The sequence below is a fragment of the Eulemur rufifrons genome, chromosome 7, assembly GCF_041146395.1.
Source record: "Eulemur rufifrons isolate Redbay chromosome 7, OSU_ERuf_1, whole genome shotgun sequence".
Taxonomy (NCBI): Eukaryota; Metazoa; Chordata; class Mammalia; order Primates; family Lemuridae; genus Eulemur; species Eulemur rufifrons.
Genome location: NC_090989.1, coordinates 160,165,209 through 160,182,646, shown reverse-complemented (window position 1 = coordinate 160,182,646; position 17,438 = coordinate 160,165,209). Strand labels below are relative to the sequence as shown.

Here is a 17,438-nt window from a genome sequence, read left to right as displayed (position 1 = left end):
ATGTTTAATTAATTTATGTGTAGATATGTGTCTCATTTTTTTTTTTTTTTTGGAGGAGGACAAAGGCAAACCTGAAGACTTATACTGCTAAAATAAAATTTTTAAAGCTACTTACCTAAAATAAGACAAATAGAATCCTACCCAACTCACTCCCTACTGGTTCAGACCAAATCTGGAGTTCTGGGCACAACCTCTGAATCGTAGACTGTAGCAGATGCTGATTTTGCCTGATTCAGATGTCCTCGTGCCCCTTTTCCTGGGCAGATGTGCTCATCCTCCAGTGACTGTGGGTGCTGTTGCCAACGACTCACACCTATGACCTTTTCCAGAGAATTGCTTTTGGTGACTAGAATTGTCAAACTTCTTTCTGCACAAAAGTGCCCTGGAAGCTCACTGGCAGTGGCTGACCAGGGCAGGGGCATGGAAACCCAGCCCCTGGCCTCAGGTGGGACAGACTGACCCACCATTTACTCTCTAGGGCACCTCACAGGCTCAGGCTAGATTTCCTGTACAACGTCCTTGCTTACTTCCCTCTCTTCTCTGTATGGCTTCTCTCCCCCACCCCAAGAGCCCTTCCTTAATAAATAATTTCCATAAAAAATACCTGTGTCAGGCTGTGTCTCTCAGGAATTCAACCTAAAAGACAGAAGTGGACTAAGATAAGTGACTCAGGTATTGCTGAGAGCACCTTATACCATGCCATATGAGAATGAGTGGATAGAATATAGCCCTGTAGTAAAAAAAGAGTTTGGACCTGGAAGCTTTCATCATGGGAGACAAACCTGATTTATTTTCTATATCTAAATCATCTAAAAGCTAAAGGTCAAAGGCCACATACCACAATGGCTCAAGAGAGAAAATAAAGCAAAAAGTTCAGAACTTGTGTTCATCAACAGGATGAACAGAAATCTGTCCCACTTATTAATTCTTTCAATAAATGTGAATGGCTTGAACTGCCCACTACAGAGACACAGGCTGGCCAAATGGATAAATATATACAAACCAATTATCTGCTGTCTTCAGGAAACACATCTAACCCATAAGGATGCATTCAGACTCAAGGTGAGGGGATGGAAAACAATATTCCATGCAAATGGAAGCCAAAAGAAAGCTGGCATAGCAGTTCTGATTTCAGATAACTCAGTCTTCAAATCAACAAAAGTAATGAAAGAGAAAGAAAGAGAAAGATGGTCACTATATAATGGTGAAGGGTACAATTCAACAAGAAGACATAACAATTCTAACTATTTATGCACCTAAATCAGGTGCACCCAGATTCATAAAGCAAATCCTGCTTAATCTAAACAAAATGATAAACAGCAGCACCATAATAGCTGGGGACTTCAGCACCCCTCTGACAGAGCAGGGCAGAGCCTCCAAACAGAAAATAAATTAAGAAACAATGGACTTAAACAGAACTCTAGAACAAATGGGCCTGACTGACATTTACAGAACATTCTACCAAAAAAAATCACTGAATACATGTTTTTCTCATCAGCTCATGAGACATTCTCTAAGATAGACCATATATCCTAGGCCACAAAGCATGTCTGAACAAATTTAAAAACATAGAAATCATATCATGCATCTTCTCAGACCACAGTGGAATAAAATTAGAAATCAACTCCAACAGAAACTCTCATCTGTACACAAAGTCATGGAAGCTAAACAACCTTCTGCTGAATGATTGTTGGGTTAAAGAGGAAATTAAGATGGAAATCAAAAGATCCTTTGAACTAAATAATAAAGGAGACACAAGCTATCCATTTGTGGGACACGGCTAAAGAAGTCCTGAGAAGAAAGTTTATATCCATAAATGCCTACATCCAAAAGACAGAAAGATCACAAATCAACAATCTAATGAATCATCTCAAAGAACTGGAAAAGAGCAGCAAAAGAAAAATAACAAAGATGAGAGCAGAACTAAATGAAATGGATAATAAAAACACTATACAGAAAATTAGTAAAAGTTGGTTCTTTGAAAAAATACAATTGACAGGCTGGCCTCTTGCTAGATTAATGATAAGCAGAAAAGAAATGACTCTAATAAGCTCAATCCGGAATGAAAAAGGAGAAATTACAACTGATACCATGGAAATAGAAAATAGCATTTCAATACTATAAAAACCTCTATGCACATAAACTTGAAAACATGCAGGAAATGGACAAATTCTTAGAAACACACAGTCTCCTTAGGCTCAATCAGGAAGAAATAGAATTCCTGAACAGACCAGTATCAAGTACTGAAATTGAAGCAGCAATAAAAAATCTTCCTAAAAAGAAAGTCCCAGACCAGATGGTTTCACAACTGAATTTTGCCAGACTTATAAAGAACTGGTGCGTATCCTGCAGAAATTATTCCACAACATCAAGAAGGAATGAATCCTCCCTGACAAGTTTTATGAAGCCAACATCACCTTGATACCAAAACCAGGAAAGGATGCAACAAAAAAAGAAAACTACAGACCAATATCCCTTGTGAATATATATATATATATATTTTTTTTTTGAGACAGAGTCTCACTTTGTTGCCCAGGCTAGAGTGAGTGCCGTGGCATCAGCCTAGCTCACAGCAACCTCAAACTCCTGAGCTCAAGGGATCCTCCTGTCTCAGCCTCCCGAGTAGCTGGGACTACAGGCATGTGCCACCATGCCCAGCTAATTTTTTCTATATATATTTTTAGCTGTCCATATAATTTCTTTCTATTTTTAGTAGAGATGGGGTCTCGCTCTTGCTCAGGCTGGTCTCGAACTCCTGAGCTCAAACGATCCACCCACCTCGGCCTCCCAGAGTGCTAGGATTACAGGCGTGAGCCACCGCGCCCGGCCCCTTGTGAATATAAATGCAGAAATTCTTAACAAAATCCGAGCAAACCAAATTCAGGTGCTCATCAAAGAAATAATCCATAACGACCAAGTGGGCTTCATCTCAGAGCTGCAGGGATGGTTCAACATATGCAAATCTATAAATGTAATTCAACACATGAATAGAAGCAAAAATAAAGACCATATGATCCTCTCAATAGATGCAGAAAAAGCATTCGACAAAATTCAGCACCCTTTTATGATAAGAACACTTAACAAAATAGGTATAGATGGGACTTTCCTAAAAACGATACAAGCCATATATGACAAACCCACAGCCAACATCATACTGAATGGGAAAAATTGAAAGCATTCCTACTCGGACTGGAGTCAGACAAGGTTGCCCTCTGTCACTGCTTCTATTCAACATAGTGCTGGAAGTCCTAGACAGAGCAATCAGACAAGAGAAGGATATCAAGGGCATCCAAATGGGGGCAGAAGAGGTCAAACTATCACTCTTTGCTGATATTATCTTATATCTAGAAAACCCCAGAGATTCTGCCATGAGACTACTAGAATTGATAAATTCAGCAAAGTCTCAGGTTATAAAATCAATGTACAGAAATCAGTAGCATTCCTATATGCCAACAATAGTTAGGCTAAGAACCAAATCAAAGCCTCAATACCTATTGCAATAGCAACAAAGAAAGTAAAATACCTAGGAATATATTTAACTTGAGGAGGGGAAAGACCTCTACAGGGAAACCTACAAAACACTGAGGAAGGAAATAGCAGAGGATGTAAACAGGTGGAAAACTATACCATGCTTGTGGATCAGCAGAATCAACATTGTGATAATGTCCATAGGACCCAAAGTGATCTACAGATTCAATGTAATCCCTATTAAAATACCAATATCATTTTTCACAGATCTAGAAAAAATAATTCCATACTTTGTATGGAACCAGAGAAGACCCCATATAGCAAAAACAATCTTAAGCCAAAAGAACAAATTGGGAGGCATCAATTTACAGATTTCAAGCTATACTACAAGGCTATAGTAACTAAAACAGCATGGTACTGGCATAAGAACAGAGGCATAGATCAATGGAACAGAACCGAGAACTCATATATAAAACCATCCTCATGTAGTAGCCATCTAATCTTTGACAAAGCAGACAAAAACAAACACTGGGGAAAAGAATGCTTATTCAATAAATGGTGCTGGGAAAACTGGGTAGCCACATGTAGAAGACTGAAAACAGGGTCCACACCCTTCATCTCTCACAAAAATCAACTCATGGTGGATAACAGAGTTAAACCTAAGGCATGAAACTATAAGAATTCTAGAACAAAATGTTGGAAAAACTCTTACAGACATTGGCCTAGGTAAAGAATTTATGAAGAAGATCCACAAGGCAATCACAACAACAAAAATAAATAAATGGGACCTGATCAAATTAAAAAGCTTCTGCACAGGCAAGGAAACTATTCTGAGAGCAAACAGACAACCTACAGAATAAGAGAAAATACTTCCATACTACACATCTGACAAAGGGCTGATAACTAAAATCTATATAGAATTCAGGAAAATCAGCAAGAAAAAAAAAAATCAAACAACCCTATTAAAAAGTGGGCAAAGGACATGAACAGAAACTTTTCAAAAGAAGACAGACTAATAGCCAATGAACATATGAAAAAATGCTCAACGTCTCTAATCATCAGGGAAATGCAAATCAAAAGACAACAACATATCACTTAACTCCAATGAAAATGGCTTTTATCAAAAAGTCCAAAGACAATAAATGTTGGCGTGGATGCAGACAGATAGGAACACTCACCCACTGCTGGTGGGACAGCAAACTAGTGCAACCTCTATGGAAATCAATATGGAGATACCTCAAAGAGCTAAAAGTAGAAATACCATTTGATCCAGCAATCCCATTACCGGGCATCTACCCAAAGGGAAAAAAGAGATTTTATAAAGAAGACATCTGCACTCGAATGTTTATGGCAGCACAATTCACTATTGCAAAGATGTGGAAACAACCCAAGTCCCCATCAATATGTGAGTGGATTAATAAAATGTGGCATATGTATACCATGGAGTTCTACTCAGCCACAAAAATAATGGTGATCTAGCACCTCTTGTATTATTCTGAATAGAGCTGGAGCCCATTCTACTTAGTGAGGCATCACAAGAATGTAAAAACAAGCACCACATGTACTCACCATCAAATTGATATTAGCTGATCAACACTTACGTGCACTTTTAGTAGTAATATTCATTGGGTGTTGGGCAGGTGGGAGGAGGGAGAAGGGGATGGATATATTCATACCTAATGGTTGTAGTGCGTACCATCTGGAGGATGGACATGCTTGAAGTTCTGACTCAGATGGGGCAAAGGCAATATATGTAACCTGAACATTTGTGCCCCTGCAATATGCTGAAATAAAATTTTATAAATTATAATAGTATAAAATTACAGCCATATTCAATGATATGAAGGAAAGGTACACGAGAGTACATGAGAGTACAGGATGTAGACTAGTCTGGAGGATCAGCTAAAGACCTTCCTGTGATGTATTTTTAATCTTTGGCTGCATAACAAATTACCCCAGACTTAAACAACAAACATTTATTACCTTGCACATTCTGTGGGTCAGGAATTTGAGAGTTGCTTAGCTGGGTAGTTCTGGTCCACAGGTGCTCATGAGGTTGCACTCAGGCTGTTGGACAAGGCTGCAGTTATCTGAAGGCTTCACTGGGACTGAGCGATCCACTTTCATGATAGTTCATTCACATGGCTGTTGGCAGGAGCCTCAGTTTCATGTCACATGGGCCTCTCCATAGGACAGCTTGATATCCTTATGATGTGGCAGCTGGCTTCCCCCAGAGCAAGTGATCCAATAAAATGCGAGCAAGAAGCAAACTGTAGTAATATCTTTTATGTCCAAGTCTCAGAATTCACACGTGTCATTCGCACCATATTCTATAATATTTGTTAGAAGTGAGTTAGTCTAGTCCATACTGAAGGACAAGGTATTTAGGTTTCACCTTATTAAGGGGAATGTCAAAGGATTTATGGACATATTTTAAACTGTCACTTCTCTATGCATAGCCAGATAGTAAGTATCTCTGTCTGTGACAGCTACTCAAATCTGCTATTGTAGTATGAAAGCAGCCATAGTCAATATGTAAATGAATGGGCACAGCAGTGTTCCAATAAAACTTTATTTACCAAAATAGGTGGTGGGCTGGATTTACCAGGTGGGGTATAGTTTGACAGCCCCTGTAGACAAAAGCAGATAAAAGAGTGGAAGGTTATTCCCAGCAGAAGGAACAGCATGTTTTAGAAAGAAAATTATGTGCATGTAAGATCTCTAACACAGATTTAGTTTCTTCCCCCTCTACTTGGAAGTTTATTGAAACACTGTAATAGAAAAAAAAAAAAAGAAAAAAGAGGAAACATTTATTTACACATTTACTTACTTAATATTTTTGATAAATTCTGAAAACATAAATATCGTTGAGGTAAAAACCAAAATGCAAAAGAGCTTTGTGCAATATGGACAGCTGGTATTTCTGTAAATTAAAAAGTGCCTTGTATTGTTAGCTTTATACTATTTATGAGGACAAACATGTAATAAAAGCACAAAAACCTGCATGAGAAAGATAGTTATTGACTTTAAGATAATGGCTACTTCCTAGAAGGATAGAGATGGGGAAGATTGTGGGACTTCAACAGTTTTATGCTTTTAAAAAATTTTTAGTTGTAAAATACACATAAAATTTACCATCTTAACCATTTTAAAGTATACAGTTCAGTAGTGTTAAGTATATTCACATTTCTGTGCAGCCAGTCTCTAGAACTTTTTCTTCTTGCAAAAGTGAAACTCTATACCCTTTAAACAACAATTCCCCACCTCTCCTACCACCAGTCCCTGGCAACCACCATTTCACTTTCTGTTTCTGTGAGTATGGCCACTCTAGATACCTGGTATAAGTGAGCTCATACAGTATTTATAAGTACTGGCTTATTTCATGTAGCCTAATGTCCTCAAGGTTTATCCGTGTTGTAGCAGATGTTAAAATTTCCTTCCTTTTCAAGACCAAGTATTATTCCATTGTATGTATAGGGTATTTTTTTCTTCCATTTATCCACTGATGGGCAGCCTTTTGGCTGTTGGGATATTGCTGCTATGAACATGGGTATACACATCTAAAGCAGTTCTGATAAAAGAAATGGTCCGGTAAATATTAATAGCATACTGTGCAAATATAGTAATTGGAGGCTCTTCGTCCTTCCCGTTATTCCCACAGCACGTTCCAGTCAGATGTCACTCATAGTATCCACCAAAACTGCAGTAGTCAAGGTTACTAATGATCTGATGTAGCTAAATCCAGTGGTCAATTCTCTGACCTCATCCTATTGCTCTCTCAGCAGCAATTGATCAGGGAGTTACTGGACATACCTTGTTCACTTGGCGTCCAGGATGTCACACTCTTCATTCTCTTTCCACTCAGTGACTGTCCCTTCTCAGTCTCCTTTGCTGCTTGCTCCTCACTTCCCAGACCCTTTACTGTTGGAACACCCCTGAGCTCAGTCCTCCAACCTCTCTTCTCCTCCCTGTACTCAGCCCCTAGATGATCTGATCAAGATTCAGGGCTTTCCATGCTATCTATTTACTGATCTCAAGTTTGTAAATGTAGCACATACTTCTCTTAAATCCAGACTCATCTATTCAGTTAGCTACTCAGCATCTCCATTTGAATGTCTCATAGTTTCACAAACTTAACATATGCAAAATCAAAGTCTTGGTTCCCATAACTTCTACCTCTCCTGGCCAATCTTCTCTAACTTGGTAATCCACCTCCATTCTTGTTCAGGCTAAAAGCCTTGGAGCTATCCTCTACTTCTCTTTCCCTAGTACCCAGGCAGTCTGTCAGGAAGTCAAGTCAGCCTCCTGTTGAAAACGTATCCAACTCAATTCCTCATTGAGGTAGCCTCCACCCTGCTACCCTGTCCAAGTCTCTATCATCCCTTGCTATGGTTATTCCAGTTACCTCTAATTAATCCCTTTGGTTCTGTCCTCACCACCACCACCACCACCTTGCTGAAACTATACAGTTTAAGAACGTGCCTCATATCTTGGTTTGGCTTTGCTCAGACCTTCCAGTGTCTTTTCATTTTTCTCAGAATAAAATCCAGGTCTCCACAATGCACTCCAGATGGAGGACCCATCCTCCCATCCTCCCATCCTCCCTAACACCTGCACTTCTTTGACCTACCACTTTCCACACCCCTCAGGCAGCTCCAGCCACGCACTTAGCATTTGCTGTTCCCTCTGCCTGGAATATCTACACAACTCATTCCCTTGTTCCCTTTAGATCGTTGCTCAGATATCACCTTTCCATGAAGTTTTCTCTGACTACCCTATTTAAAATTGCAGTTGATTAGCTCCTCCCTAGTAGGTCCCATTCTACCTTCCTGACTTACTTTCCTTTATATTATTTATAACAAACTGGCTTAGTCACCTTTTATAATTATTTTGCCTTTCTTTCCATTGGACTCTGGAATAAAAAACCTATAAGGCTGGGGTATTGGTCTGTTTTGGTTCACTGCTGTATTTCTGCTATCTCCTGTATCAAATTATTATTTGAATATACGAATCTGTTACATCTTAAGACATGTGAGCTGAAGTGTGAGATTACAGTGTTACTTTCCTGTTGATTTCACCAATTGTTTTTGCTCTGTTAAGGTGGCAGTTTTAATACATGGCTTTGAATTTTGGGGCACTCCTTCCTGAAAGCTGAGCAGGCTTGTGTGACTGCTTCAATAAAGAGAGCGAGGCAGAAGTGATGCTACAGGACTATCAAGGTTAGGTAATGAAAGGCCATACAGTGTCTTGCTTATTTGCTGGAACTCTTGCTCTTGGAGTCTGTATACTTAAATGTAAGAGGTTGGGTTACCCTGAGGCTGCCATGTAGAAAGGAAGCCCAAGTCACGTGGAGAGGCTGTATGTAGGTGCTCAGATTGATAGTTCTAGCTAATCCCAGTCTTGAAGTTGTTTTCCAGCCAAGGCACCAGACGTATGGGTGAAGAATCCATCTTGGGAGTGGATCCACCAGCCCCACGTGTTCCAGTCTCCAGATATAATACTGTAGAGGCAAGCCATCCCTACTCTGCCCATTGTGAATTCCTGAATTCTTGGCCTAGAATTCATGAGCATAATAAAATGGTGGTGGCTTGACAACACTAAGTTTGGGGTGGTTTGTTATACAGCAATAGATTTCCAGAACAGCAATGGGAAAAGACCAGATAAAAATAGTAATTACCTTTGGAAAGAAAGTTAAATATCCAGGGGTTTTGGGGTTTTTGTTTTTGTTGTTGTTTGTTTTTGTTTTTGAGTCTACTGAAGAAAGTATGTGGTGTGTGTGAACATTATTCTGCCAGGTTCATCTTGGAAGCTCGTGTCCATCCAGATTAACTCACTGGCTTCTAGACTCTCATTAAAATTTCATGCTCAAAATCCTAGGTTCTTGGTATATTTCCATGTCAATCACCTAAAGGAGTTGGCAGTTTTAGACCAGCTAAGGCCAACCTAGTAATGAAATTATAGGGGAATATATAACTTGGAGATCCATGTCACTGTGAGGCACTAAATTTTGTGATGCTGCCAATTTTCTTCTCTAATGTTTTATTTTGCTTTTAAAAGTGAGAATGAATATAACTAAAAATACCAGGCAAGGATCAGCATGTCAGAGTTAGCTACCTGTTAAAAATTGGGATATTCGCATAGCTGGAAGGGCATTAGAAACTCACTGATAAAGTTCCTGAATCTGCAGATCAGAGAGGGGAAGTAGTGTCCCCAAGGTCTCAGGCTAGACTGTAGGCTCCTGACTTCTGACTCCTAGTACAGTTCTCTTTCCTCTCAGTAAGTGGTTCTTAGCTCAAAATCTGGTTCTGAGGTGAACTTCTGGGGTGCCCAGCCAGGCCCTGTGAACCAGCTTGAAACGGTGCAGACCATGTTGTTTGTGTGTGCTTTTGTGTTCATTTCTGGAGAGAATCCACACCTTCCATTTGATTTTTACAGAGATCTGTGACTCAGAAAAGTTTAAGAAGCATTGCACTTGGTGATTTATTAATAATGCTGTCATTTAAAAACTATCAGAATAAGTTAAGTCTTGTACTCATACCTATATGAGAGAACACTAAATGCTCCTGGGGAAATTCATTCGTTGTTCAAGACTAGTACACAATGGGTGCATCTCTAAATGGTTATAGTTGGAGCATCTTGCAACCATCTCATCTTACTGTTTGTTTAGAAAACTTTGGCAAGCAATCACGTTACAGGACTAATGAGGTATTTTTCCTCGCAGCCATTGCACTAGTTAAAGCAGAGATCTGGGATCGCTGTATATAAAGCCTGAAAGCTCATAGGCTTATCTTAATAGAAGTTTATTTTTCATTCACACCACCATCCCATGTGGGTGCTCAGCAGGCATTTCAAATGGTGTTTCAGGTATGCAGGTTTCTTTTATCTTGAGGCTTTGCCATCTTACTGAGTCTTGGAGTCCTTCCCTTCTAGCCAATCGATAGGAAAAGAGGGAGGAGTTGAGGACTAGTTAGGAAGTTTCCATGGAAGTGGAGTTCCTCATTACTAACCACATTCTGCTGGCCAGAAATAAGTCCCATGGGTCCATCTGGTTATAAGAATAGTGATTGTGGGACTTCCTAGCAACAACTCTGCACCACGGAGGAAGAGCACAAACTTTGTTGGGCAACTGGTCCTCTCTGCCACAATCAGAGTGAGTTATTTTAAGAATCCCAAATCTCAGAGATGGATGAAGTACCTGAGATGAGACTTTCAGACAGTCCATATAATCAGGAAACAGATTACAATCCTCATTTATCCGACACCTTAGGAATTAAGGTGATCCCCAGAAGCTATAAATTCAGGATTTAAAAATAGTGTAGTTAAGATAAGAAAATTACAAATCTCGGGTAATTGGAGATTTTATTTTATTTTATTTTTAAAGGAGTGACACAGAGGGTAAGGGTCCAATCTGGAGTTTGAACTGGTTTGTATTGTAATAGGATTTGTATAATTATAGCAAAGCAAACTCTGTTTCCGTTTTTGCAAAACTATTGCTACAAGTTTAGCCTTTTTATTGCATGTTTACCCTTAACAATGTTTTCGTGTTTGGCAGAAGTGACAGCAGCACATGCCTTTACTCTATGTTTTTTATTCTCACTGTGTTGCTTAGTTGTTTCTTGATTATTTTTACTTGTTTTATACAAGCTTAACCCATCTCCTCAAATTATCATATAATTTTTATTCTAGAATTGGGATTGACTATGGTGTGAAATTTTCATGAATTTCATTCTTGGCTTTTTGATTTTGAAGCCACCTGGGGTATCAGAACTGGTGACCTGTGAAATGCATTTCTTCTGTCTCTTACTACAGAGCTACTCTGACAAGTAATTTTCCGTTTTCCCATCTATGACATTTTATTGGCCCAGTGTACTCCAATAATCTTGGAAGTAATGTCGAGGGCTAAGAAGCTTTTTTTATGGAGGTTGAAGTCCTAATGGGATCCACCGAATGGTGTGCTGGAGCTGGACTGGACTGAATAGTGAAAGTCGAATATTGGAAACTTATAACAACTGTTATAAATTAAATATACAAATTCACATGTAAATAAATTATATTAAAAATTCATAATTTCCTATTTTTTATTACATTTTACTATCATCTAGGATCTTGAGGTTATTACCTGTATTGTGTCTGTGTGGTGGAGAATACTGTACAGTGGAGGTACTAGTGTGCCTCTCTTCCCAGGTCTGCATTCAATGGTGCCACTTGAGTAGTTTGCAGTTGGCCATGGTGGATGCTGGCTGTTAAATGTCCAGCAGCCCAGTGGACTCACCATACAAGTTGTCGTCTTCATTTGTTACTTCTGCGGCTTGGAGACAAGTAGTGCTAGGGACATCAGAGATGCCCAATAAAGGACAGCTGTCTGTGGGGGGTCATTCCTTCACAAAACCTCTGCCATCTCCAGGGAGCCTAAAAACATCAGTGTTGCCAGATCATTGCAGTCCAGGGCCTCCGAAAGCACACAGGATCTCTTTCTGTTTCTCTATTCATAAAATAGTTTCGGTAATACTTGAATCCATCCCTTCCGGGGATACGGTAGGGTGGGAAATGTCCTAACTATTGTGAAAGCATTTTGAATAATTAGGAAGTACAGCTCTTAAACTGGAGCTTGAGAAGTAGTTTCACATAAGATTGCCGATTTGTATCAGTGATGACTTTGAGAACAAAATATTGTTCTCAGACCCCCCGTCCAGAGCTGTAGCAGTGATTTCCCAGTGCTGGTTGCAGGACATGTGCACCATGGTTAATGTCCAAGATTTCTTGGGCCTCTGGCAGATAAGAACAGCATAATAGGATGTGGGCAAAAGATTGCCTGCTTATCTTATCCTGGATAGCACTATCTTTAATTGTGAGATTTGATTCTTCTAACAATTTTTACATTAATATGTCCTATCTTTTTGAAATGGCAGTGATGGTAGATGGTCGTGGTGGGGTAGAGTTAATTTTAAATGCCCTTACTTGGAAAAAGCTAGAAATTATATCAGTCCTCCTTCCTACTTCTTTCTTTTTTTAATTTAAATGTTTGTGGTCCAATGGTTCTAAAAGAACTATCCTGTGTTGACTCTAAATTGATTTTTCTGGAAGCAGAAATAAGTATTGGTAGAATTATCCTATAGGTGACCTGTATCAGCAGCATGGACGTGTGTGAGCACTTTTGTTTACTCCTGCCACTGCCTGCTCTCACAAAACTGTTAGCAGTTATTAAGAAAAGCAAAGCATGTACTGAACAAACAACGTTCTTTATCTCTTCCCTTCTGCTGAGACAACTTTTCCAAGTCTTGATAGAACTGTTTTTTTAAAGGGAAACATGCAAAAAATGAGCCTTCAAGCTTAAACTTCTAATTATATTGTTTGCTTTTTACCTAAAGAAATGTTCATCATCATTCCAGGAGTTCTCGGGTCCACCTCTGGCTTTAACCGTTTTTGTCTCTCCTCTAACGTTGTTGATATTAATGCCAATTTTAATTTCTTGGCATCATGCTACATAAATATATCACCCACAGATGTGATTTTGAACAAGGACTGAAACCGTTAATTCGGAAGCAAGAGATTCACAGCGTTTTTATCAGATCACTCCAGAAAGTGACACAGTTGTACTGAAAAGGTTTTAAATTGCTCATTTCAAACGTACCTCGGTAGCAAAATGCCATGCGTGCAGCTGATTTGCAACCACGTTAGTCATTTTCTGTCCTCCGTTTCCTTGCTGTGTTTATACCGGGAGCACAGAGTAATGTAATTTAGTAAATTATGATTTGATGGCTGGGCATCAGCCCCAGTGTTGAACAGTATTTGGACTATGATTACTTGCTGCCTTTGTCACAGTTGACATTAATTATTGATGGAAGTTTCAGAAATAGCGCATGTGCCAGGAGCTTTTCACCGGAACGCAGGCTCCAGGCAGGAGGGATGCTAAAGAGTGTGGGGGAAGAGGCACCTGTGGCTTGTTTATGTCTGTGCGCAGGGAACCTGGACCCAGTGGGCTGTGTGGTACCTGTGTAAAGGTCATGTTGTAACGGAAGGATGAACCGTCAAGCTTATTTCTATCGTGTTCCTCCCCAGGAATTGCACCGAAGAAGCCAACTTCAGCCGGAGCCAGCTAAGACGAAGGCTCTTCAGACTGTCATTGAAATGAAGGTAGGAGCTGAGAGCACTTTTGTCAAAAACATCTGTGGCTGGGAGTCTGTTCTACCTTGGTGGTGCCTGACATAAACATGTGAAATGAACCTTGTGTTTTGCTCTAGGCACCCCGCTGAGTGCTTTGCTTCTGGGTCTTTTTGCCTTCCTGGGCACATTTAATTTATTGGCCCTTTAATTAGGATTCCTTTTCTGGGCAAAAGAGTAAAGATCTCAAGTATCCATTGGCTGAAAGGAGCTGGGTTCATTTCCAGAGCATGGTCAATGCCTTTAACCCTAAGGGAGGTTTTGTGCGTGTTGTAAAAGTAAATTACTAAAGCTAGAAGAATTATTTTTCCTCCCATTGACATTACAATGAAAAGACACCTTTGAGAAATTAGGATTTGGCAAAAGGAAGTTATTTTACATGCAGTGGAGTCAGTAAATAATTAACATTATGCTATCAGCAAAATTTACTTTTCAAAAAAAAAAAAAATACCTTCTTGTGACCCCAGTATTTTCTCTTAACCAAGTCTCGAAGTAATAATAATTTACTAAATACTCGCAAAGTATCTTCTTTAGCTGTGAAGGCATAGAGATGTACTATTTAAAAGAATAGAAAAAAGTCCTTCTGGGTGGATTGAGGACATTTAAGGACTAAGGAAGTAAACGAGGATGGCCAAGCCGTGACCTATGATTAAGAAACAGATGTAAATGAAACTCAGTTGCTTTGCCAGTATCTAGAAATTTGAAGTCTTTTTACTTCCAGTTGTTGCCAGAAAGAAGCAAACACTAAAGCGTTTATCTCAAGAATAAATAATTTTTGAGTTAAATCATTCTATTAAGAAAAAATATTTTCATAATAAAGATGTTTGCAGTCTGAAAACTCCACATGTGAGTTTAATAACAGAGAGTTTGCTGGTCACCATGGGTCTATAAGAGAATTCTGAAGCTTTGCTGATGGGATAATGATTTTTTTGTCTTTCTTGCAGCACATGATTTTGAATTATCTGCCAAAAAATTCCCAAGTCCTGGGGAAAAAAGAAACTAATACAAGCTATTGAGTTCTTGGCATGTACATTTCTGACTTGGGATTTTTATTTTTCTAGTCAATGACAATGTCTTCATCCAAGTGGACTTTGGTGGAAATAATACAGAACATTTGCTTTCAAACTCTGTGTCCCCCGACTGAGGTTACATGAGTCAAGGCACTCATAATGTATTTGTAGCACATTGGTTTGAAAAATATCACTGAAGGAACCAAATGCCAATAGGATTAAAAAGTAATTGTTAATCCTGGTTCATCAGTTGTTTTGAATTTATGTAACTTTAACTTATTTTGAAAAGAAACTTAATATTCTATACTTGGGGAGTAGTGGTTCATAATTGAGATTTTTATCCTCACTTTGTATTGGAACCGAACTTGAAACTTGATTTAGGCTTAAAGAAAAAAAAAAAAAAGAGGAAAAATGAAAAGACAAAAGGATAAAAGACTGATTTTTTTTTTTTTTTTTTTTTTGGCAAAGGGTGCTTTAATCCCTCTTCCACCACTACCTCCCCAATCGCCTTCCCAGTCCCCAGCACAAATAGTAATGGAGAAGAGGATGTATGAACAGTTTGCTTCCAAATTATAATTAAAAAAAAAATACAAAAGGAAGAGTGAGTTCCAGAAACCTCTGGAGAAACCAGGATAACCAGGGGAGACATATCTCCTAATGTGGTGGATATTTTCCTCTATACAAAGACAATTGATAGCTTGTTACTTTTTAAAATAGAAAATCTGCTTCTAGTTTTCTGTTTCTAGCATGTTTTATTGTAAAACAAAAAAAAATTGTAAATAAAAACATTAATTTAGGCTATGTACATGGGAAGGCATAAAAACATGATTTTTAGGGAAAATTCATGTCCACATATTATCAATAAGTTGAGCCTGGAGTTTTCTTTTATAGATGCCAGTGATGCTGATTTATAGGAATCAAAATATATTTTTAGGATAAATGAAATCAATATATTTGTCAAGAAACTGAGCCTGGAGTTTTCCTGTTGTCTTTTTGGATGCTTGTTAATTTACGAAATCACTGCCTTCTGTCTTGTCATAGAGAAGTCTGGGTCCCATTAGCATCTATACTCAATGTACCTAAATTGAGTTATGGAGGCAGCTGCTGGAGGGTCATCTCCTTGGCCGTGTGTGTAGCTCATGATGGGGAGGCTGTGACCTCATCTGATTTTTGTACATTACACCGCTGTGAAATTGGAGGGAATGTTGGAAACTCACTGTACAAGGCTTACAGTTGACCACTAAATAGAACTGACCCTCAAAGCCTGGTGAGTGGAACTTGAGACCCTTTTGTGTTCTAGCTTTGGGTAAACATCAGTGTCATCTAGTGCCTTGATAAAATTTAAAGTTAAAAAGACCTTTCTCAGAGTAAATTGGCTCTGTAGTTTCAGAAAGATGGCATGAATTCAGTCTCAGAAGTTACCCCTATTTGTCCCTTGCTTCTTAGAGAAACTGAGAGTGAACTTTAGACCCCCCACCGTCCCCACATGCACTTTGCATCAACTCGAGAAAGGCATTTGTTGTGAAAGTCTGTGAAATCCTGTCTAAATGTAAGCACCATTTAGAATCACAATCTGGTAGTTCTGGAAGAGCTCTGTGTAGCCCTCCGGACTTTTGGAGTCGTGAGACTATGTCTCTGTGGGGCAAGCATTGGGGAAGGCCGTCTGCCTCATCAAATGGGGGACAGTTCTCTCGCAGACGTCACATCTACTGCCAGCAAGTTGAGCCAGGGGACTGAAGTGACCTGAATGAAAATGAAAGGAAGCAAAGTGAATAAAGTTATTTGTGATTTATCTTCTTGCAGGAAGCTCCAAGTTTTAATTTTGATCCCAGTTTTGTCTGGCAGGTATGTTCCAAATGTGCACTTAGAACACTGTGTGTTTCTTGGAAAAATTAGTTTCTTGTAGACGTGATGCTCCTCCTTTTCTTTTGTGTTTGAAGATTCTTTACTAAGCTCCTCTTTTCCGCGCTTGTGGAGATCTGTCAATAAGAATGGCAGCTGAAAGGCTTGTTTTCCCTTTTGTTCTTTCTTTAACGTTAATTCCTTTGATTATTATAAATTTGACATTTCATAAACATGATGTCCAAAAATTTCATTTTCTTGGGTCATTCACAAAGCTGTGTCTATTTTTTTAAAAAGAAAATGAATGACAGTAATGGCACTACTAGTCAGATAATCTCAAAAACTTTTTTCTTTGTTAGAACTTCTAAGTGAATGAAAATCTGTTACAAAGTGGCTAAAGCCAAAAGGAAATTTATTGGCTCACTTAACTGGAAAAGGAAAAAAAAAAAAAGCATGGCTTGATCCAGGGGCTCAGAAGTTATTAGCAGATCTCACTTCTCATGCTGTCTCTTATCTTGGCTTCCATCATGTGAGCTTTATTTTTAGACAGCTTCTCTCTGCCTGTTTAAGCAAGATGGTTGCAGCAGCTCCAATAATCACACATAGAATGGTAAGGAGAATGTTGTGTTTTTAAAAAAATGCAAAAAAATCCAACCTTTACAGTAACAATAATTACTGACATGGAGCATAAAACTTCACTCTAAACTTAACAGCCCAGGTTGGAAAGAAAATACATAAGAGTTCCCTAGTTCTCATTTGCTTAATACGTTAAATGATACTCATTCATTAAGAAAAACAAACTTTTCTTGCTAGCAGAGCAGAAATTATCAATTTTTCAGCAGAATTTATCGAATGGGACATATATGAGTGACATGGGGTTTTGTGAAAAGTTTCAGAAAATATACTTGCTCTGGTGCACTTGTTAACTGAAGTGGATTTAGAAGGCAGAGGCACAAT

The 17,438-nt window shown here is 38.8% G+C and overlaps 1 protein-coding gene across 2 annotated transcripts in view; it reads left to right on the top strand.

Annotated features, from left to right (window-relative positions):
* ERC2 (ELKS/RAB6-interacting/CAST family member 2) overlaps positions 1-17,438 on the top strand; it is an 887,395-nt gene that overhangs the window by 258,374 nt on the left and 611,583 nt on the right. For both annotated transcript variants that reach the window (XR_011233902.1, XM_069473718.1), the window contains exon 4: positions 13,528-13,602. Coding sequence is in view for 1 of the 2 variants with exons in the window: in XM_069473718.1 (XP_069329819.1) it covers positions 13,528-13,602 (75 nt within the window). In the remaining variant the exon portion in view is untranslated. The remainder of the gene's footprint in view (positions 1-13,527; positions 13,603-17,438) is intronic.